The sequence below is a fragment of the Xenopus tropicalis genome, chromosome 10 (genome assembly GCF_000004195.4).
Source record: "Xenopus tropicalis strain Nigerian chromosome 10, UCB_Xtro_10.0, whole genome shotgun sequence".
In the NCBI taxonomy this organism is placed as follows: domain Eukaryota; kingdom Metazoa; phylum Chordata; class Amphibia; order Anura; family Pipidae; genus Xenopus; species Xenopus tropicalis.
In genome coordinates this window covers 46,959,485-46,981,587 of record NC_030686.2, presented here as the reverse complement: position 1 = coordinate 46,981,587, position 22,103 = coordinate 46,959,485, and the positions used below count along the sequence as shown (strand labels likewise).

The window sequence follows — 22,103 nt, the reverse complement described above, 5'->3', positions numbered from 1 at the left end:
TTTTTTGGTAAAGAGATATCTCACTATATTTAACGATTCCTTACAAATTAAAAAAAAAAAAATTCCAACCACTCTCGAGAACATAAAATAACTAGAATAGCAGAACAGATCGTTTTTCCAACCATTAACCCGTTCTCTGCCAGAATGCCAGAGGGGGGGGGGGGCGACCAATAAAAAGCGTCCAGAACAGGATCCGTCACATGACCGCCTGGCGGAGAATCGGTTTGATCTATTGCACTTTGTGAAGGAATCCCCGCCCCCCCGACAAAACCAAAAAAAATAAAGTAAATGAAAAAAAAAAAAAAAAAAAGTACTTTTTATTTCCATTTTTTAAAAATAATAAAAAATATATATATTTATATAATTCATATTCTTTGCCCCCCTGCGGGACAGGGTAACGGGTGGTACGATGGCGCCAGGTCTCTCTTACTGATCCATGCAGCATCTAGGCTTTGTTTTTTTTTTTATATACCCCCCCCCCCCCCCCAAGAAAAAACCCTGTTAGGAATAGGGTGCGCGTCCCGCTGACCCAGGCAGGGTGAGCTGTTCCTTTAAGTGGAAAGGGGGAGGGGCAAGATTGACATGTGACGGTAGCACACAGACACGATGGAAGGGAAATGAAACGAACACCGATCTTATTGCACGTGGCGCGAGGGAGGGAGGCGGCCGGTCGCCGACAGCCAATGGGGGGAGAGGTGGGATCTCTCTGCGTCTGGCTTCGCTCGCAGCCCTTGTCGCTAGGCATTTGCGTGACGGCGGCATCAATCGACGTACATGGGGGAGCTGGGGGAGGCCGGCATCTGCTCCAGGATCTTACCCACGTACCCCGCCACCTCCACCGTGCGCTCCTCGTACATCAGGATGAAAGGGTGTTTCTGCCATTGGAAAGAGAGGCAAGTCACTAACGGCACTTCCCATCATCCCTTGCAGGGAACTAACGGCTAATATGGGCCCCTGGCTGGGGTTAAGGAGTTAAAATAACTACCCTATTAGTGGGGTGCTCGAACAGCCCCCCCCCCCAGCCCAATAAATAGTGACTGCCTATGGCACCTTACAGCCCCCTGGCATTCCCAGTACCCAGAGGCACAAACAGCCCCCCCAGCCCAATAAATAGTGACTGTCTGTGGCACCTTACAGCCCCCCTGGCATTCCCAGTACCCAGAGGCACAAACAGCCCCCCCCCAGCCCAATAAATAGTGACTGTCTGTGGCACCTTACAGCCCCCCCGGCATTCCCAGTACCCAGAGGCACAAACAGCCCCCCCAGCCCAATAAATAGTGACTGCCTGTGGTACCTTACAGCAGCCCCTCTGGCATTCCCAGAGGCACAAACAGCCCCCCCCCAGCCCAATAAATAGTGACTGTCTGTGGCACCTTACAGCCCCCCCCTGGCATTCCCAGTACCCAGAGGCACAAACAGCCCCCCCCCAGCCAATAAATAGTGACTGTCTGTGGCACCTTACAGCCCCCCCTGGCATTCCCAGTACCCAGAGGCACAAACAGCCCCCCCAGCCCAATAAATAGTGACTGTCTGTGGCAACTTACAGCCCCCCCTGGCATTCCCAGTACCCAGAGGCACAAACAGCCCCCCCCCAGCCCAATAAATAGTGACTGTCTATGGCACCTTACAGCCCCCCTGGCATTGCCAGTACCCAGAGGCACAAACAGCCCCCCCAGCCCAATAAATAGTGAGTGTCTGTGGCACCTTACAGCCCCCCTGGCATTCCAAGTACCCAGAGGCACAAACACCCCCCCCCAGCCCAATAAATAGTGACTGTCTATGGCACCTTACAGCCCCCCTGGCATTCCCAGTACCCAGAGGCACAAACAGCCCCCCAGCCCAATAAATAGTGAGTGTCTGTGGCACCTTACAGCCCCCCTGGCATTCCCAGTACCCAGAGGCACAAACACCCCCCCAGCCCAATAAATAGTGAGTGTCTATGGCATCTTACAGCCCCCCTGGCATTTGCCTGAACCCACAGATTGCCATACCGGCCACTTACCAGAAGTTCTTTGTATTTTGGTCTTTTTGACTCGTCCTTGGTAAGGCTGGAAAGATACAAATATACATGGATTAACATGATTGGGTACAGGAGAAAAACCCAGTTGGTTAAAGCAGAGGCAGAAGTTGCTGTACTACAAGGGCTGCTGGGAGATAGTAGAACAGTAAGTGACACCAAAGAGAGGGTTAAATACCAACCTGGGCAATGCTTCACATACAGCCTTGAGTATGTTATAGATTGCCCTATTCCTATTACTACACAAGAAGGGTATTTCCCCTTACTCACCAGCAGGGGGCAGCATTACTGCATTAATGACATCCCTATTGCTGCACAAGGAGGATATTTCCCCCCACTCACCAGCAGATGGCAGCATTACTGCATTAATGACATCCCTATTACTGCACAAGGAGGATGTTTCCCCCCACTCACCAGCAGATGGCAGCATTACTGCATTAATGGCATCCCTATTACTGAACAAGGAGGATATTTCCCCTTACTCACCAGCAGATGGCAGCATTACTGCATTAATGACATCCCTATTACTGAACAAGGAGGATATCTCCCCTTACTCACCAGCAGATGGCAGCATTACTGCATTAATGACATCCCTATTACTGCACAAGGAGGATGTTTCCCCTTACTCACCAGCAGATGGCAGCATAGTTAAAGTCATACAGTAAAGCTGGCCATACACGGGCAGATCCGCTCGCTTGGCGACAACTTCACCCGATATCCCCACCTACGGGTGGCGATATCGGGGAGGCATGTAGGTGAATTTGAACGAATTCTGCACGCGGCAATGGGGCAGTCGGTTCGGGGACCGCATCGACCGATCCGACGGGATTTTCAAACCTGGCCGACCGATAGCTGCCCAATTTCAGGCCAGATATCAGTCGGCCAGGCCCCTCGTTGCTGCCCCTACACGGGCAGATAAGCTGCTGAGTCGGTCCGAGGGACCCATATCGGCAGCTTCTATTGGCCCGTGTATGGGGGGGCCGTAACTAAGCGATCCCCTCAAATCAATTTGCTATTAGTTGTTCCTATGTTTCAATGTGCCCGGGACCCCAGCGCTGCCCCAGAATGCAGTGCGGTGAGCATGTAGCCCCACCCCTTCCCAGCACTTACCACTGATTAACGAAACTGATGAAGCTGGGGGAGAACTCCCGCTCCTCCGAGTTGCTGAGCTGCGGGGGGTCCCCTTTCACAACCTGTGTCAGCTGATCAAACACACTGTTCCACTTGGGGTAGGGAAAGCGGCCTGTGGCCAACTCGTACTGGGGAGACAAAGCGGGAATACAGAAACTAAATACCCTAATCATTAAGGAAACAACCAACCAGCAGTTTGCTTCCATTGCTCTATATGCAGTTGAAAGCTAGCTGCTCATTGGCTGCTGTTACTGAATGGCCGGAATAGAAGCGATAGCGACTCACTAGCGTGATCCCGAGGCTCCACACGTCGGAGCGGACATCGTATCCCTGTCGGGACGCACTTGGGTCTATTCTTTCTGGCTGCAAAAAGGAAAAAAAAACAATAAATTTCATTGCAATCACAGAGCCAATAGGAACGCAAGACACATAATATTATATATTTATATTATAGGGCATGCTGGGAGCTGTAATCCAGCTATCCAGGGTGGAACACCATCAGGGGGTTCAAGGGGTACTGGAGTCATGAGTTGGGGAAAACTTGGGAGCTTGTGGGTGGAGCTTGAGAGTGGTTTGTGGGTGGAAAGAGTGGTTTGTGGGTGGAGCTTGAGAGTGGTTTGTGGGTGGAAAGAGTGGTTTGTGGGTGGAGCTTGAGAGTGGATTGTGGGTGGAGCTTGAGAGTGGATTGTGGGTGGAGCTTGAGAGTGGATTGTGGGTGGAGCTTGAGAGTGGATTGTGGGTGGAGCTTGAGAGTGGATTGTGGGTGGAGCTTGAGAGTGGATTGTGGGTGGAGCTTGAGAGTGGATTGTGGGTGGAGCTTGAGAGTGGATTGTGGGTGGAAAGAGAGTGGTTTGTGGGTGGAGCTTGAGAGTGGATTGTGGGTGGAGCTTGAGAGTGGTTTGTGGGTGGAGCTTGAGAGTGGATTGTGGGTGGAGCTTGAGAGTGGTTTGTGGGTGGAAAGAGAGTGGTTTGTGGGTGGAGCTTGAGAGTGGATTGTGGGTGGAGCTTGAGAGTGGATTGTGGGTGGAGCTTGAGAGTGGATTGTGGGTGGAGCTTGAGAGTGGATTGTGGGTGGAGCTTGAGAGTGGATTGTGGGTGGAGCTTGAGAGTGGATTGTGGGTGGAGCTTGAGAGTGGTTTGTGGGTGGAGCTTGAGAGTGGATTGTGGGTGGAGTTTGGGCATAATTGGGGCGTGGCTGGGGCACAAGTGGCCTATTTTTTAGTGGGGCCGCATTTTACTGGTTGGCAGTGCCCAACAGCCAGGGGGCCTAGGAGACCAAGGGGCTAATATTCGGGGTCCCCTGGGGTGATGGTCATGTGACAACTGATAGTGGCCCTGCTGATCTAGTCTAGATCCACGTTCTGGGTTCCTGTAACTGCAGCCGGAACCTCTAAACGCAGCTGAACCTGGGGGCTCAGTGGGGGGGCAGTTTCGTGGGTTTAGATCACTTCTGTCATGTGACCAGGGGCAAAGGGCCAGGCATTTCAGGGACCCTTCTTTGCCTTCGCCGATTGAGTTATACCATGTGACCCACACAGATACAGCACAGGATCAGCCAATCAGCAGGCAGCTTTCATTATTCTACCTGCAGCGGTGCAGCTCTGTAATGGGTTAATAGGCCGTGGCCAACTCTGCCCATGTTAGTACATAAGGCCAGCCCATACCCGGGGGTGAGTAATCCTGTAGTACAATCCTCGGTGACGTTGGGGCACAGAAATATGCACAGGCCGCTGCGCCACTGAGTCAGGCTTGGCCGGCAGCCAAAAAGTAGCCGCAGAACATTCCGCATGCTCCGTATTTCCTTAAAGTGCAGCGCGCAGAGCTGGGGGGGGGGGGTAATTGGCCGCAGAAATATGCGTGACGGACTCTCTCTGCTATGCCAACCGTGCCACCTAGCCCTTCCAGCCTGCATATACTCTCTATGGGCACGGCTGCTCCTGGCCTCCTACTGTAAGGCTACTGTAACTCCCAGCAGGCAGCGCTCTCAGAAGCACAAAGGGAAACCGCTCCCGGCCTCCTGCTGTAAGGCTACTGGAATCCCCAGCAGGGCGGCGCTCTCTCAGAAGCACAAAGGGAAACTGCTCCCGGCCTCCTACTGTAAGGCTACTGGAATCCCCAGCAGGGCGGCGCTCTCTCAGAAGCACAAAGGGAAACTGCTCCCGGCCTCCTACTGTAAGGCTACTGTAACTCCCAGCAGGGCGGCGCTCTCTCAGAAGCACAAAGGGAAACTGCTCCCGGCCTCCTACTGTAAGGCTACTGTAACTCCCAGCAGGGCGGCGCTCTCTCAGAAGCACAAAGGGAAACTGCTCCCGGCCTCCTACTGTAAGGCTACTGTAACTCCCAGCAGGGCGGCGCTCTCTCAGAAGCACAAAGGGAAACTGGTCCCGGCCTCCTACTGTAAGGCTACTGTAACTCCCAGCAGGCAGCGCTCTCAGAAGCACAAAGGGAAACTGCTCCCGGCCTCCTACTGTAAGGCTACTGTAACTCCCAGCAGGCAGCGCTCTCTCGGAAGCACAAAGGGAAACTGCTCCCGGCCTCCTGCTGTAAGGCTACTGTAACTCCCAACAGGGCGGCGCTCTCTCAGAAGCACAAAGGGAAACTGCTCCCGGCCTCCTACTGTAAGGCTACTGTAACTCCCAGCAGGCGGCGCTCTCAGAAGCACAAAGGGAAACTGCTCCCGGCCTCCTACTGTAAGGCTACTGTAACTCCCAGCAGGCAGCGCTCTCTCGGAAGCACAAAGGGAAACTGCTCCCGGCCTCCTACTGTAAGGCTACTGTAACTCCCAGCAGGGCGGCGCTCTCTCAGAAGCACAAAGGGAAACTGCTCCCGGCCTCCTACTGTAAGGTTACTGTAACTCCCAGCAGTTCGGCGCTCTCTCAGAAGCACAAAGGGAAACTGCTCCCGGCCTCCTACTGTAAGGCTACTGTAACTCCCAGCAGGGCGGCGCTCTCTCAGAAGCACAAAGGGAAACTGGTCCCGGCCTCCTACTGTAAGGCTACTGTAACTCCCAGCAGGCAGCGCTCTCAGAAGCACAAAGGGAAACTGCTCCCGGCCTCCTACTGTAAGGCTACTGTAACTCCCAGCAGGCAGCGCTCTCTCGGAAGCACAAAGGGAAACTGCTCCCGGCCTCCTACTGTAAGGCTACTGTAACTCCCAACAGGGCGGCGCTCTCTCAGAAGCACAAAGGGAAACTGCTCCCGGCCTCCTACTGTAAGGCTACTGTAACTCCCAGCAGGCGGCGCTCTCAGAAGCACAAAGGGGAAACTGCTCCCGGCCTCCTACTGTAAGGCTACTGTAACTCCCAGCAGGGCGGCGCTCTCTCAGAAGCACAAAGGGAAACTGCTCCCGGCCTCCTACTGTAAGGCTACTGTAACTCCCAGCAGGGCGGCGCTCTCTCAGAAGCACAAAGGGAAACTGCTCCCGGCCTCCTACTGTAAGGCTACTGTAACTCCCAGCAGGGCGGCGCTCTCTCAGAAGCACAAAGGGAAACTGCTCCCGGCCTCCTACTGTAAGGCTACTGTAACTCCCAGCAGTTCGGCGCTCTCTCAGAAGCACAAAGGGAAACTGCTCCCGGCCTCCTACTGTAAGGCTACTGTAACTCCCAGCAGGGCGGCGCTCTCTCAGAAGCACAAAGGGAAACTGGTCCCGGCCTCCTACTGTAAGGCTACTGTAACTCCCAGCAGGCAGCGCTCTCAGAAGCACAAAGGGAAACTGCTCCCGGCCTCCTACTGTAAGGCTACTGTAACTCCCAGCAGGCAGCGCTCTCTCGGAAGCACAAAGGGAAACTGCTCCCGGCCTCCTGCTGTAAGGCTACTGTAACTCCCAACAGGGCGGCGCTCTCTCAGAAGCACAAAGGGAAACTGCTCCCGGCCTCCTACTGTAAGGTTACTGTAACTCCCAGCAGGCAGCGCTCTCAGAAGCACAAAGGGAAACTGCTCCCGGCCTCCTACTGTAAGGCTACTGTAACTCCCAGCAGGCAGCGCTCTCTCGGAAGCACAAAGGGAAACTGCTCCCGGCCTCCTGCTGTAAGGCTACTGTAACTCCCAACAGGGCGGCGCTCTCTCAGAAGCACAAAGGGAAACTGCTCCCGGCCTCCTACTGTAAGGCTACTGTAACTCCCAGCAGGCGGCGCTCTCAGAAGCACAAAGGGAAACTGCTCCCGGCCTCCTACTGTAAGGCTACTGTAACTCCCAGCAGGGCGGCGCTCTCTCAGAAGCACAAAGGGAAACTGCTCCCCGGCCTCCTACTGTAAGGCTACTGTAACTCCCAGCAGGGCGGCGCTCTCTCAGAAGCACAAAGGGAAACTGCTCCCGGCCTCCTACTGTAAGGTTACTGTAACTCCCAGCAGTTCGGCGCTCTCTCAGAAGCACAAAGGGAAACTGCTCCCGGCCTCCTACTGTAAGGCTACTGTAACTCCCAGCAGGGCGGCGCTCTCTCAGAAGCACAAAGGGAAACTGGTCCCGGCCTCCTACTGTAAGGCTACTGTAACTCCCAGCAGGCAGCGCTCTCAGAAGCACAAAGGGAAACTGCTCCCGGCCTCCTACTGTAAGGCTACTGTAACTCCCAGCAGGCAGCGCTCTCTCGGAAGCACAAAGGGAAACTGCTCCCGGCCTCCTGCTGTAAGGCTACTGTAACTCCCAACAGGGCGGCGCTCTCTCAGAAGCACAAAGGGAAACTGCTCCCGGCCTCCTACTGTAAGGCTACTGTAACTCCCAGCAGGCGGCGCTCTCAGAAGCACAAAGGGAAACTGCTCCCGGCCTCCTACTGTAAGGCTACTGTAACTCCCAGCAGGGCGGCGCTCTCTCAGAAGCACAAAGGGAAACTGCTCCCGGCCTCCTACTGTAAGGCTACTGTAACTCCCAGCAGGGCGGCGCTCTCTCAGAAGCACAAAGGGAAACTGCTCCGGCCTCCTACTGTAAGGCTACTGTAACTCCCAGCAGGGCGGCGCTCTCTCAGAAGCACAAAGGGAAACTGCTCCCGGCCTCCTACTGTAAGGCTACTGTAACTCCCAGCAGGGCGGCGCTCTCTCAGAAGCACAAAGGGAAACTGCTCCCGGCCTCCTACTGTAAGGTTACTGTAACTCCCAGCAGTTCGGCGCTCTCTCAGAAGCACAAAGGGAAACTGGTCCCGGCCTCCTACTGTAAGGCTACTGTAACTCCCAGCAGGGCGGCGCTCTCTCAGAAGCACAAAGGGAAACTGGTCCCGGCCTCCTACTGTAAGGCTACTGTAACTCCCAGCAGGGCGGCGCTCTCTCAGAAGCACAAAGGGAAACTGGTCCCGGCCTCCTACTGTAAGGCTACTGTAACTCCCAACAGGGCGGCGCTCTCTCAGAAGCACAAAGGGAAACTGCTCCCGGCCTCCTACTGTAAGGCTACTGTAACTCCCAGCAGGCGGCGCTCTCAGAAGCACAAAGGGAAACTGCTCCCGGCCTCCTACTGTAAGGCTACTGTAACTCCCAGCAGGGCGGCGCTCTCTCAGAAGCACAAAGGGAAACTGCTCCCGGCCTCCTACTGTAAGGCTACTGTAACTCCCAGCAGGGCGGCGCTCTCTCAGAAGCACAAAGGGAAACTGCTCCCGGCCTCCTACTGTAAGGCTACTGTAACTCCCAGCAGGGCGGCGCTCTCTCAGAAGCACAAAGGGAAACTGCTCCCGGCCTCCTACTGTAAGGCTACTGTAACTCCCCAGCAGGGCGGCGCTCTCTCAGAAGCACAAAGGGAAACTGCTCCCGGCCTCCTACTGTAAGGTTACTGTAACTCCCAGCAGTTCGGCGCTCTCTCAGAAGCACAAAGGGAAACTGGTCCCGGCCTCCTACTGTAAGGCTACTGTAACTCCCAGCAGGGCGGCGCTCTCTCAGAAGCACAAAGGGAAACTGGTCCCGGCCTCCTACTGTAAGGTTACTGTAACTCCCAGCAGGGCGGCGCTCTCTCAGAAGCACAAAGGGAAACTGGTCCCGGCCTCCTACTGTAAGGCTACTGTAACTCCCAGCAGGCAGCGCTCTCAGAAGCACAAAGGGAAACTGCTCCCGGCCTCCTACTGTAAGGCTACTGTAAACTCCCAGCAGGCAGCGCTCTCTCGGAAGCACAAAGGGAAACTGCTCCCGGCCTCCTGCTGTAAGGCTACTGTAACTCCCAACAGGGCGGCGCTCTCTCAGAAGCACAAAGGGAAACTGCTCCCGGCCTCCTACTGTAAGGCTACTGTAACTCCCAGCAGGCGGCGCTCTCAGAAGCACAAAGGGAAACTGCTCCCGGCCTCCTACTGTAAGGCTACTGTAACTCCCAGCAGGGCGGCGCTCTCTCAGAAGCACAAAGGGAAACTGCTCCCGGCCTCCTACTGTAAGGCTACTGTAACTCCCAGCAGGGCGGCGCTCTCAGAAGCACAAAGGGAAACTGCTCCCGGCCTCCTACTGTAAGGCTACTGTAACTCCCAGCAGGGCGGCGCTCTCTCAGAAGCACAAAGGGAAACTGCTCCCGGCCTCCTACTGTAAGGCTACTGTAACTCCCTGCAGGGCGGCGCTCTCTCAGAAGCACAAAAGGAAACTGCTCCCGGCCTCCTACTGTAAGGCTACTGTAACTCCCAGCAGGCAGCGCTCTCTCAGAAGCACAAAGGGAAACTGCTCCCGGCCTCCTGCTGTAAGGCTACTGTAACTCCCAGCAGGGCGGCGCTCTCTCAGAAGCACAAAGGGAAACTGCTCCCGGCCTCTTACTGTAAGGCTACTGTAACTCCCAGCAGGGCGGCGCTCTCTCAGAAGCACAAAGGGAAACTGCTCCCGGCCTCTTACTGTAAGGCTACTGTAACTCCCAGCAGGGCGGCGCTCTCAGAAGCACAAAGGGAAACTGCTCCCGGCCTCCTACTGTAAGGCTACTGTAACTCCCAGCAGGCAGCGCTCTCTCAGAAGCACAAAGGGAAACTGCTCCCGGCCTCCTACTGTAAGGCTACTGTAACTACCAGCAGGGCGGCGCTCTCAGAAGCACAAAGGGAAACTGCTCCCGGCCTCCTACTGTAAGGCTACTGTAACTCCCAGCAGGCGGCGCTCTCAGAAGCACAAAGGGAAACTGCTCCCGGCCTCCTGCTGTAAGGCTACTGTAACTCCCAGCAGGGCGGCGCTCTCTCAGAAGCACAAAGGGAAACTGGTCCCGGCCTCCTACTGTAAGGCTACTGTAACTCCCAGCAGGGCGGCGCTCTCTCAGAAGCACAAAGGGAAACTGCTCCCGGCCTCCTACTGTAAGGCTACTGTAACTCCCAGCAGGCAGCGCTCTCTCAGAAGCACAAAGGGAAACTGCTCCCGGCCTCCTACTGTAAGGCTACTGTAACTCCCAGCAGGGCGGCGCTCTCAGAAGCACAAAGGGAAACTGCTCCCGGCCTCCTACTGTAAGGCTACTGTAACTCCCAGCAGGGCGGCGCTCTCTCAGAAGCACAAAGGGAAACTGCTCCCGGCCTCCTACTGTAAGGCTACTGTAACTCCCAGCAGGGCGGCGCTCTCAGAAGCACAAAGGGAAACTGCTCCCGGCCTCCTACTGTAAGGCTACTGTAACTCCAGCAGGGCGGCGCTCTCTCAGAAGCACAAAGGGAAACTGCTCCCGGCCTCCTACTGTAAGGCTACTGTAACTACCAGCAGGGCGGCGCTCTCAGAAGCACAAAGGGAAACTGCTCCCGGCCTCCTGCTGTAAGGCTACTGTAACTCCCAGCAGGGCGGCGCTCTCTCAGAAGCACAAAGGGAAACTGCTCCCAGCCTCCTGCTGTAAGGCTACTGTAACTCCCAGCAGGGCGGCGCTCTCTCAGAAGCACAAAGGGAAACTGCTCCCAGCCTCCTGCTGTAAGGCTACTGTAACTCCCAGCAGGGCGGCGCTCTCTCAGAAGCACAAAGGGAAACTGCTCCCAGCCTCCTGCTGTAAGGCTACTGTAACTCCCAGCAGGGCGGCGCTCTCTCAGAAGCACAAAGGGAAACTGCTCCTGGCCTCCTACTGTAAGGCTACTGTAACTCCCAGCAGGGCGGCGCTCTCTCAGAAGCACAAAGGGAAACTGCTCCCGGCCTCCTACTGTAAGGCTACTGTAACTCCCAGCAGGGCGGCGCTCTCTCAGAAGCACAAAGGGAAACTGCTCCCGGCCTCCTACTGTAAGGCTACTGTAACTCCCAGCAGGCAGCGCTCTCAGAAGCACAAAGGGAAACTGCTCCCGGCCTCCTACTGTAAGGCTACTGTAAACTCCCAGCAGGCAGCGCTCTCAGAAGCACAAAGGGAAACTGCTCCCGGCCTCCTACTGTAAGGCTACTGTAACTCCCAACAGGGCGGCGCTCTCTCAGAAGCACAAAGGGAAACTTCTCCCGGCCTCTTACTGTAAGGCTACTGTAACTCCCAGCAGGGCGGCGCTCTCAGAAGCACAAAGGGAAACTGCTCCCGGCCTCCTACTGTAAGGCTACTGTAACTCCCAGCAGGGCGGCGCTCTCTCAGAAGCACAAAGGGAAACTGCTCCCGGCCTCCTACTGTAAGGCTACTGTAACTCCCAGCAGGGCGGCGCTCTCTCAGAAGCACAAAGGGAAACTGCTCCCGGCCTCCTACTGTAAGGCTACTGTAACTCCCAGCAGGGCGGCGCTCTCTCAGAAGGCACAAAGGGAAACTGCTCCCGGCCTCCTACTGTAAGGCTACTGTAACTCCCAGCAGGGCGGCGCTCTCTCAGAAGCACAAAGGGAAACTGCTCCCGGCCTCCTACTGTAAGGCTACTGTAACTCCCAGCAGGGTGGCGCTCTCTCAGAAGCACAAAGGGAAACTTCTCCCGGCCTCCTACTGTAAGGCTACTGTAACTCCCAGCAGGGTGGCGCTCTCTCAGAAGCACAAAGGGAAACTTCTCCCGGCCTCCTACTGTAAGGCTACTGTAACTCCCAGCAGGGCGGCGCTCTCTCAGAAGCACAAAGGGAAACTGCTCCCGGCCTCCTACTGTAAGGCTACTGTAACTTCCAGCAGGGCGGCGCTCTCTCAGAAGCACAAAGGGAAACTGCTCCCGGCCTCCTACTGTACGGCTACTGTAACTCCCAGCAGGGCGGCGCTCTCTCAGAAGCACAAAGGGAAACTGCTCCCGGCCTCCTACTGTAAGGCTACTGTAACTCCCAGCAGGGCGGCGCTCTCAGAAGCACAAAGGGAAACTGCTCCCGGCCTCCTACTGTAAGGCTACTGTAACTCCCAGCAGGGCGGCGCTCTCTCAGAAGCACAAAGGGAAACTGCTCCCGGCCTCCTACTGTAAGGCTACTGTAACTCCCTGCAGGGCGGCGCTCTCTCAGAAGCACAAAGGGAAACTGCTCCCGGCCTCCTACTGTAAGGCTACTGTAACTCCCAGCAGGGCGGCGCTCTCTCAGAAGCACAAAGGGAAACTGCTCCCGGCCTCTTACTGTAAGGCTACTGTAACTCCCAGCAGGGCGGCGCTCTCAGAAGCACAAAGGGAAACTGCTCCCGGCCTCTTACTGTAAGGCTACTGTAACTCCCAGCAGGGCGGCGCTCTCTCAGAAGCACAAAGGGAAACTGCTCCCGGCCTCTTACTGTAAGGCTACTGTAACTCCCAGCAGGGCGGCGCTCTCAGAAGCACAAAGGGAAACTGCTCCCGGCCTCCTACTGTAAGGCTACTGTAACTCCCAGCAGGCAGCGCTCTCTCAGAAGCACAAAGGGAAACTGCTCCCGGCCTCCTACTGTAAGGCTACTGTAACTACCAGCAGGGCGGCGCTCTCTCAGAAGCACAAAGGGAAACTGCTCCCGGCCTCCTACTGTAAGGCTACTGTAACTCCCAGCAGGCAGCGCTCTCTCAGAAGCACAAAGGGAAACTGCTCCCGGCCTCCTACTGTAAGGCTACTGTAACTCCCAGCAGGGCGGCGCTCTCTCAGAAGCACAAAGGGAAACTGCTCCCGGCCTCCTACTGTAAGGCTACTGTAACTCCCAGCAGGAAGCGCTCTCTCAGAAGCACAAAGGGAAACTGCTCCCGGCCTCTTACTGTAAGGCTACTGTAACTCCCAGCAGGGCGGCGCTCTCAGAAGCACAAAGGGAAACTGCTCCCGCCTCCTACTGTAAGGCTACTGTAACTCCCAGCAGGCAGCGCTCTCTCAGAAGCACAAAGGGAAACTGCTCCCGGCCTCTTACTGTAAGGCTACTGTAACTCCCAGCAGGGCGGCGCTCTCTCAGAAGCACAAAGGGAAACTGCTCCCGGCCTCCTACTGTAAGGCTACTGTAACTCCCAGCAGGCAGCGCTCTCTCAGAAGCACAAAGGGAAACTGCTCCCGGCCTCCTGCTGTAAGGCTACTGTAACTCCCAGCAGGGCGGCGCTCTCTCAGAAGCACAAAGGGAAACTGCTCCTGGCCTCCTACTGTAAGGCTACTGTAACTCCCAGCAGGGCGGCGCTCTCTCAGAAGCACAAAGGGAAACTGCTCCTGGCCTCCTACTGTAAGGCTACTGTAACTCCCAGCAGGGCGGCGCTCTCTCAGAAGCACAAAGGGAAACTGCTCCTAACCTACTATTTAAAGGCAAAATAAACATCTATTTGACCATAGTCAGTGAGACAGAGTGTGAGGCTGAGGGGACATAAATAGCTGCGGGAGCCTGTGCCAGTGGAACGGCGGCCCCCGAGGGCCCGGCAGCGCTACTTGTAAGGAGAATTCCAGCGGAGGTGGGGGGGGGGCTGTGACACAGTAATTCATGGGATGCTCAGCTCCTGACTAAGCGCTTCTATCAAACGGATCGTACCATGTCGTCAGCCAAACTGTGCGCTGCTTTGGGCTGAGAAAATACGTCGGCTTCCTCACTGAGAATAATGAGCGGGGGGGGGGGGGGTATGATGCTAGAGCAGCGTGGGACTTGGCCCGGTTATATTTAGCCCCTGACATCACTTGGGCCGGTGCCCATGCTAATCGCTCCCAAGGCTGAGCTCATGTCTCCGCTTGCGTAACCCCATGTGGCTTCTACCATAACATAACATTGCTCGCTGCTGGCCACTCCCACTATGCCACCTTCCGCTCCCACCAATCACATTGCCCCATTGCCGAGGCTTTATAATTTGGCTCAAAGTGTTTAACAGAACCAAGATTTGCCACCCACTTGCTGGGCCAAATTGGGCCGATCCAATCGTATGGCCAGAATCACAATATGGGTCAATAGATTAGTGGCCAGATATATAATCTGCTAATTGCAGCCCTCTAGACCAACTAGGCATCTTATTGGCCTGTTTATGCCACCTGGCTGATGGACCAATCAGTGCCACAAACTGTAATAAGCGGCTGAAGTTCATATTCTCCCACCTATGGCAGTGATCATCCAATCAGAGTCAAGATGATTACATGACATCCCTATTACCCTGCCTTGCAGCCGATATTAACCAATAAGGTTTTAGATAAGAAGATGCTGACTTGGTCCCCCCCCCCCAGACTGGGCACCATGAGCAGAGGATGAAAGCAAAGCTCTGATTTGCTGCTCTGTATCTGCAATGGTGCAATTTAGCCCCTGTTTTAGAACATCGACCCCCACAGTCAATTGGTTACTTCCCCAGTATATTAAAACATTTCCCCTTTAGCTTATTGGGCGATTGCTATGACGTCATAGTGTAGATTTAAAAGCACTGATGCTGGACACTGTTGGACTACAACTCCCAGCATGCCTTATAAGATATAAAGATAGGCATTACCTATAGCCTGGTCAACGCCATTTTGCCCATGTTTGCCCCCTGCCTGGATGGTGCCAGCGAAGGGTTAACGTCTCCTTACTGAACCCTCGCAGGGAGCGCCAGATGTCAGCGGTTATTTTTACAGCGATAGGAAGTCCTGGTGGCGCATTCCTGTCCCCTGAACTCATGCTGGGAATGACCCAACGTGTTCCCAGTGACGTGGGGCTGTGCCGGGCCCCCAGCGCTCCCAACCTGACTCCCAAACTTGGCTCGGAAAGTGGCAGCGGCACAGCCTGAAATGGAACACATGGGCCGATTCTCTGGGCCGGGATGGGGCAATTAGCCACCTCCCCCCCCCCCCCAATATAGTGGGACCCTGGCCAGGAATAACGACTGATATGCACTGCCACATCCGACTCATGACTACATTTAGTCATTTGTGTACACACAGTGCCCTAAGGGCTACTAGGAACATGTATCCAATAGGAGCCACTAGAGCCGACATACCTGCAGCCCTGTACTGAGATTATACATCATTCCCACTGCCCCAGTGAGCTTACAATCTAAGGTCCCTATCCCATTCCCATCAGTCCCTGCCCCAGTGAGCTTACAATCTAAGGTCCCTATCCCATTCCCATCAGTCCCTGCCCCAGTGAGCTTACAATCTAAGGCCCCTATCACATTCCCATCAGTCCCTGCCCCAGTGAGCTTACAATCTAAGGTCCCTATCCCATTCCCATCAGCCCCTGCCCCTGTGAGCTTACAATCTAAGGTCCCTATCCCATTCCCATCAGTCCCTGCCCCAGTGGAGCTTACAATCTAAGGTCCCTATCACATTCCCATCAGCCCCTGCCCCAGTGAGCTTACAATCTAAGGTCCCTATCACATTCCCATCAGTCCCTGCCCCAGTGAGCTTACAATCTAAGTCAAACACATCCAAACTCTCAATCACCTGCCTGTATGTTTTTGGGGTGTGGGAGGGAACTGGGGTACCGCGGGGAAGTGCAGTCAAGGTAATTCATTCTTGGGCTGGAATTGAACCCAGGACACAAGCGCTGCAAGGCAGCAGTGAATGAGCAAAGTTAACATTTGAAACGGAATGGGATTTAGCCTCGATCTGCCTTCCAGCTCAGTCCCAATGAGGAATACAATACAGACAGAGGGAGGGGCTCGGGGGGAATGGGGGGGGCAGCGCTACCCTAGCCCTATAGAGACAAGTTGGCTGCCCCATATTGCCGGCCTAGAACTGTGCCACGAGAGAGGGAATCACTTACTGCCATGTAAGGTCTGCAGCCGGCATCTCTGGTCTTGGCAATGGAATCCACCAGCTGCCCGCTAATGCCAAAGTCACACAGTTTGATGTTTCCGTTTGTATCCAGGAGAATATTGGAAGGTTTGATGTCTGTAGGAAGGGGAGAAATAAACGCCAACAGGTTATGCGCCGTATATGCCAAATCCTCTGTAATCGTATGAACCGCTGACCAATGGGAGTCACTCGTCCATAGGGAGTGTGTGGCTACCAGTGGGGACTACTGAGCCAATAGGAGAGTGTTATAAATGTACCTTATAATTCAGGCCAATCAGTTGGGTAGGGCCAGCAAGAGCCAATAAGCCAACAATAAGGTCGCAGCTTATATATCAGTGAAGTGTATAATTTTGGGGTAAATTCCTGGCATAAAGACTACACCCCAATCCTTGGATTTGGCACATCCCTAGCATTCCAAATCTTCTACTACTATTACTGTCTAAATTTTAATATCAAATGCCCCTTTTTTCAGCAGTTTCACACACCAGTAATAAGATTAAAGGGGAAGTAAGCCATAATAAAATGCCTAATGAAAGAAAGCCAATTCCCAATATACATCCATAAATCATTTACAGTCACCGATCTAAGTATTTTCTATAGAAAACACAGTCTCTCCTGCAACCTTCACTGCCTCAGAACCGCTTAGAATGTCGCTTTCCTAATTAGTCAAAAATGTGATTATTTTTTGGATTAACATCCCCTTTAAGGCCAGTTCGGTTCCAAAGGCTGGTCGGATCAGTGCCTGGGCTGGTACCAGGTTGCTGAAGATTCAGTTACACTCACCTCTGTGAATGATTTTCAAGTTTTCTTTTAAATGATTTAAGGCTTTCACAGTCTGTGGGATGAGGGAGAGAGGAGAGACATGAACGGAGGGAAAGAGACAGTCAGGAAACACAAAAACCAAGCCCCGCCCACAGGTCTAATGGGCCCTGGAGTTCCGGGTCACAGGTCTGTGTTGGGGTCCCACATTCTCTTCCCATATGGGTCAAAACAAAGACCTGATAGGCCAGATTACAGCCAATGAAAAGAGATGTCTCACATAGAGAAATAACAAGTGTGGGAGGGGTAAGAAAGCTAACTTTAATTTAAAGTGGTACCGACATGTTCCTGTAAAAACCCATCATCGTCTCTTTAACACACAAACCCACATTACACATTAAAGAAAATTGTTGTTTAATTTGAATTGAATTAAAATTTTGCTGCTTGGTTCCATCTTAAAAGTGCGCACTTAAGAATGGCAGAACTCCCCTTTGGGCAGGGGGCGATACTCACCGCTAAAGTGATTTTGCCTAAGATCTCCTCTGGAATAACGTCATCTAAAGAGCTATATACATATTTGTAAAACTTGTCGAACGAGGTAGCCATGAGCTCCATGCAGATCCAGCAGTCACCCTGCAAGGCAAGCAAAGCTGCGTCATGATTGGCCCACGACACGCGTCAGAAATGGGGGGGGGCGTGCCGGGGAGTTTGATTGGTGCAGTTGGGGAGTCAAGCCTGTACAGGGGCCCTATGGTTTAACAATGGCTTTACTTCTCCTTTATAAGTATAGTGCTCATGAGAAGCCAAAAGGATATTCAATACAGGGAGGAAAGAAGTAGATAAAGTGCTAGGAGAACCAATAGGGAGAGGTCAGGAACCCACAACTGGATCATTATAGGCAGGGGCACAGCACCAACCTCTCTGAATAGCGCTCCGTAGAACTGGACTATGTACGGGCAGTCGCTACTCCTCATCACCACATCCAGATCCATGAGGAGCTGCTTCTGCTCTTTCTCATCCACTGTGGAGCGAATCCTCTGCAAAACAGCAACCGACACTCATATTAACCTGCACTTCTGCTACATGTCTGGAACCAACTCTAGAACCCTGACAATCCGGGGGAGGTGCTTCCTGTGCAGGGGGGAGAGGGGCGGGGTTACACAGTCACTTGAGTTACCAGTGCAGTAGCTACAGTGGGTTCCCTGGGGTATCAGGGGGGAGAGGGGCGGGGTTACAGGGGCAGTCCCTCCCAGTGCAGTAGGTACAGTCGGTTCCCTGGGTATCTGGGGGAGGTACTTCCTGTGCAGGGGGGAGAGGGGCAGGGTTACACAGTCAGTCCCCCCCAGTGCAGTAGGTACAGTGGGTTCCCTGGGTATCTGGGGGAGGTACTTCCTGTGCAGGGGGAGAGGGGCGGGGTTACACAGTCAGTCCCTCCCAGTGCAGTAGGTACAGTGGGTTCCCGGGGTATCTGGGGGAGGTACTTCCTGTTCAGGTGGGAGAGGGGCGGGGTTACAGGGGCAGTACCTCCCAGTGCAGTAGGTACAGTCGGTTCCCTGGGTATCTGGGGGAGGTACTTCCTGTGCAGGGGGGAGAGGGGCAGGGTTACACAGTCAGTCCCCCCCAGTGCAGTAGGTACAGTGGGTTTCCTGGGTATCTGGGGGAGGTGCTTCCTGTGCAGGGGGGAGAGGGGCGGGGTTACACAGTCAGTCCCTCCCAGTGCAGTAGGTACAGTGGGTTCCCTGGGTATCTGGGGGAGGTACTTCCTGTGCTGGGGGGAGGGGGGGATACACAGTCAGTCCCTCCCAGTGCAGTAGGTACAGTGGGTTCCCTGGGTATCTGGGGGAGGTGCTTCCTGTGCAGGGGGAGAGGGGCAGGGTTACACAGTCAGTCCCTCCCAGGGCAGTAGGTACAGTGGGTTCCCTGGGTATCTGGGGGAGGTACTTCCTGTGCAGGGGGAGAGGGGCGGGGTTACACAGTCAGTCCCTCCCAGGGCAGTAGGTACAGTGGGTTCCCTGGGTATCTGGGGGAGGTACTTCCTGTGCAGGGGGGAGAGGGGCGGGGTTACACAGTCAGTCCCCCCAGTGCAGTAGGTACAGTGGGTTCCCTGGGTATCTGGGGGAGGTACTTCCTGTGCAGGGGGAGAGGGGCGGGGTTACACAGTCAGTCCCTCCCAGGGCAGTAGGTACAGTGGGTTCCCTGGGTATCTGGGGGAGGTACTTCCTGTGCAGGGGGAGAGGGGCGGGGTTACACAGTCAGTCCCTCCCAGTGCAGTAGGTACAGTGGGTTCCCTGGGTATCTGGGGGAGGTACTTCCTGTGCAGGGGGGAGAGGGGCGGGGTTACACAGTCAGTCCCCCCCAGTGCAGTAGGTACAGTGGGTTCCCTGGGTATCTGGGGGAGGTACTTCCTGTGCAGGGGGAGAGGGGCGGGGTTACACAGTCAGTCCCTCCCAGGGCAGTAGGTACAGTGGGTTCCCTGGGTATCTGGGGGAGGTACTTCCTGTGCAGGGGGGAGAGGGGCGGGGTTACACAGTCAGTCCCTCCCAGGGCAGTAGGTACAGTGGGTTCCCTGGGTATCTGGGGGAGGTACTTCCTGTGCAGGGGGAGAGGGGGTTACACAGTCACTTCAGTTACCAGGGCAGTACACTGATAGTTAGAGTTCTAATAAGTATCACTAAACAGGGAGGAACTCACCTTAACAGCCATAATCTGCCCGCTAGGGGTATGGCTCATTTTATTGACAGAGCCGTAAGCACCGCGGCCAATCTCCCCCAGGTCCTTTAAGTCTTCTGCTGTGAAGTCCCAATGTTGTTCTGGAGAGAGCTTTAATTTTCCAGATGATTCAATACTGTGCGTCCTCAGTCTCTCTCTGGTGGGAAAAACAAGGCTGCGTTAGAATTGTGGCTATAAATCCTACTATAAGCACAAACGATGCTTTGTCAGTGCAACAACATTCAGTTTCTGTACTGTCTAAGGGAAACACTATGGCGCCTCCTACCCATATGTATAAATACAAATATACAGAGAAGGAATGTTCTGGGCACACAATAAGCTGTACCCCCATACTGTACTGTCTAAGGGAAACACTATAGCACCCCCTACCCATATGTATAAATACAAATATACAGAGAAGGAATGTTCTGGGCACACAATAAGCTGTACCCCCATACTGTACTGTCTAAGGGAAACACTATGGCACCTCCTACCCATATGTATAAATACAAATATACAGAGAAGGAATGTTCTGGGCACACAATAAGCTGTACCCCCATACTGTACTGTCTAAGGGAAACACTATGGCACCCCCTACCCATATGTATAAATACAAATATACAGAGAAGGAATGTTCTGGGCACACAATAAGCTGTACCCCCATACTGTACTGTCTAAGGGAAACACTATGGCACCCCCTACCCATATGTATAAATACAAATATACAGAGAAGGAATGTTCTGGGCACACAATAAGCTGTACCCCCATACTGTACTGTCTAAGGGAAACACTATGGCACCCCCTACCCATATGTATAAATACAAATATACAGAGAAGGAATGTTCTGGGCACACAATAAGCTGTACCCCCATACTGTACTGTCTAAGAGAAACACTATGGCACCCCCTACCCATATGTATAAATACAAATATACAGAGAAGGAATGTTCTGGGCACACAATAAGCTGTACCCCCATACTGTACTGTCTAAGAGAAACACTATGGCACCCCCTACCCATATGTATAAATACAAATATACAGAGAAGGAATGTTCTGGGCACACAATAAGCTGTACCCCCATACTGTACTGTCTAAGGGAAACACTATGGCACCCCCTACCCATCTGTATAAATACAAATATACAGAGAAGGAATGTTCTGGGCACACAATAAGCTGTACCCCCATACTGTACTGTCTAAGGGAAACACTATGGCACCTCCTACCCATATGTATAAATACAAATAAAGGTGACAGACTGCAATTTTACCATGTAACAACCTGAATTAAAATCCTAATTGGCATCATCAATTAAACAAGCTGAACTCATTAAGATCCAATATTCCCAGGAGCCTCGTTGGCATTAGGAGAAGAACTATCTAAATGCCAATGAACAGATTTCCATTAATGCAATTTCAAAGCCAGGAACAAAGTAGATATATCTTGTGAATTTAAACAAGATTTAATATAATTTACTGCTCGAACAGAGTTGGTTTTAAATATCACAGGTCTGTGAGCACCGGGATCAGCGGAATGTCAAGCCTTGTACAGAATGGCTGCTTTTTCCCTTCCAATATGGCACCGCATGTATCTGAAATGCTGTGTAAGCTCTGCAGCATTAACCTTGAGCAGAGATTAACATTATACTCTGAAAGGAACATGTTTATGAGCATTTTGTAGATGACTGGAAGAAAAAAGGACTTGGCCAAGGCAGGTGATTACTCATCAACAGTTATTGGTCCTCCCATATACCCTTGGGTCAGAGTCCTTAGCCCATAACAAGGTTACAGATATATAGAGACATTGGGGTAACAGTCACCCCGCTATAGTTCCAGGGGTACCCAGGGCACAAATAAGCACTCACCCCAAATCCCCCCTAACTGGCCTTCAGGCTGGGCCCCCTTAGCCCATAACAAGGTTACAGATATATAGAAACATTGGGGTAACAGTCACCCCGCTATAGTTCCAGGGGTACCCAGGGCACAAATAAGCACTCACCCCAAATCCCCCCCTAACTGGCCTTCAGGCTGGGCCCCCTTAGCCCATAACAAGGTTACAGATATATAGAGACATTGGGGTAACAGTCACCCCGCTATAGTTCCAGGGGTACCCAGGGCACAAATAAGCACTCACCCCAAATCCCCCCTAACTGGCCTTCAGGCTGGGCCCCCTTAGCCCATAACAAGGTTACAGATATATAGAAACATTGGGGTAACAGTCACCCTGCTAAAGTTCCAGGGGTACCCAGGGCACAAATAAGCACTCACCCCAAATCCCCCCCCTAACTGGCCTTCAGGCTGGGCCCCCTTAGCCCATAACAAGGTTACAGATATATAGAGACATTGGGGTAACAGTCACCCCGCTATAGTTCCAGGGGTACCCAGGGCACAAATAAGCACTCATCCCAAACCCCCCCCTAACTGGCCTTCAGGCTGGGCCCCCTTAGCCCATAACAAGGTTACAGATATATAGAAACATTGGGGTAACAGTCACCCTGCTATAGTTCCAGGGGTACCCAGGGCACAAATAAGCACTCACCCCAAATCCCCCCTAA

At 53.6% G+C, this 22,103-nt stretch overlaps 1 protein-coding gene across 1 annotated transcript in view; it reads right to left on the bottom strand.

Moving 5' to 3' along the window:
• The window catches only part of map2k4 (mitogen-activated protein kinase kinase 4), a 47,811-nt gene continuing 25,708 nt past the window's right edge, over nucleotides 1-22,103 (bottom strand). Inside the window, exons 4-12 of the mRNA NM_001113685.1 lie at nucleotides 19,536-19,710; nucleotides 17,762-17,881; nucleotides 17,358-17,477; nucleotides 16,869-16,920; nucleotides 16,054-16,181; nucleotides 3,434-3,511; nucleotides 3,128-3,276; nucleotides 2,003-2,048; nucleotides 1-875 (exon numbers count right to left, since the gene is read on the bottom strand). Of these exons, the coding sequence (NP_001107157.1) occupies nucleotides 762-875; nucleotides 2,003-2,048; nucleotides 3,128-3,276; nucleotides 3,434-3,511; nucleotides 16,054-16,181; nucleotides 16,869-16,920; nucleotides 17,358-17,477; nucleotides 17,762-17,881; nucleotides 19,536-19,710 (982 nt within the window). The 3' untranslated portion in view covers nucleotides 1-761. The remainder of the gene's footprint in view (nucleotides 876-2,002; nucleotides 2,049-3,127; nucleotides 3,277-3,433; nucleotides 3,512-16,053; nucleotides 16,182-16,868; nucleotides 16,921-17,357; nucleotides 17,478-17,761; nucleotides 17,882-19,535; nucleotides 19,711-22,103) is intronic.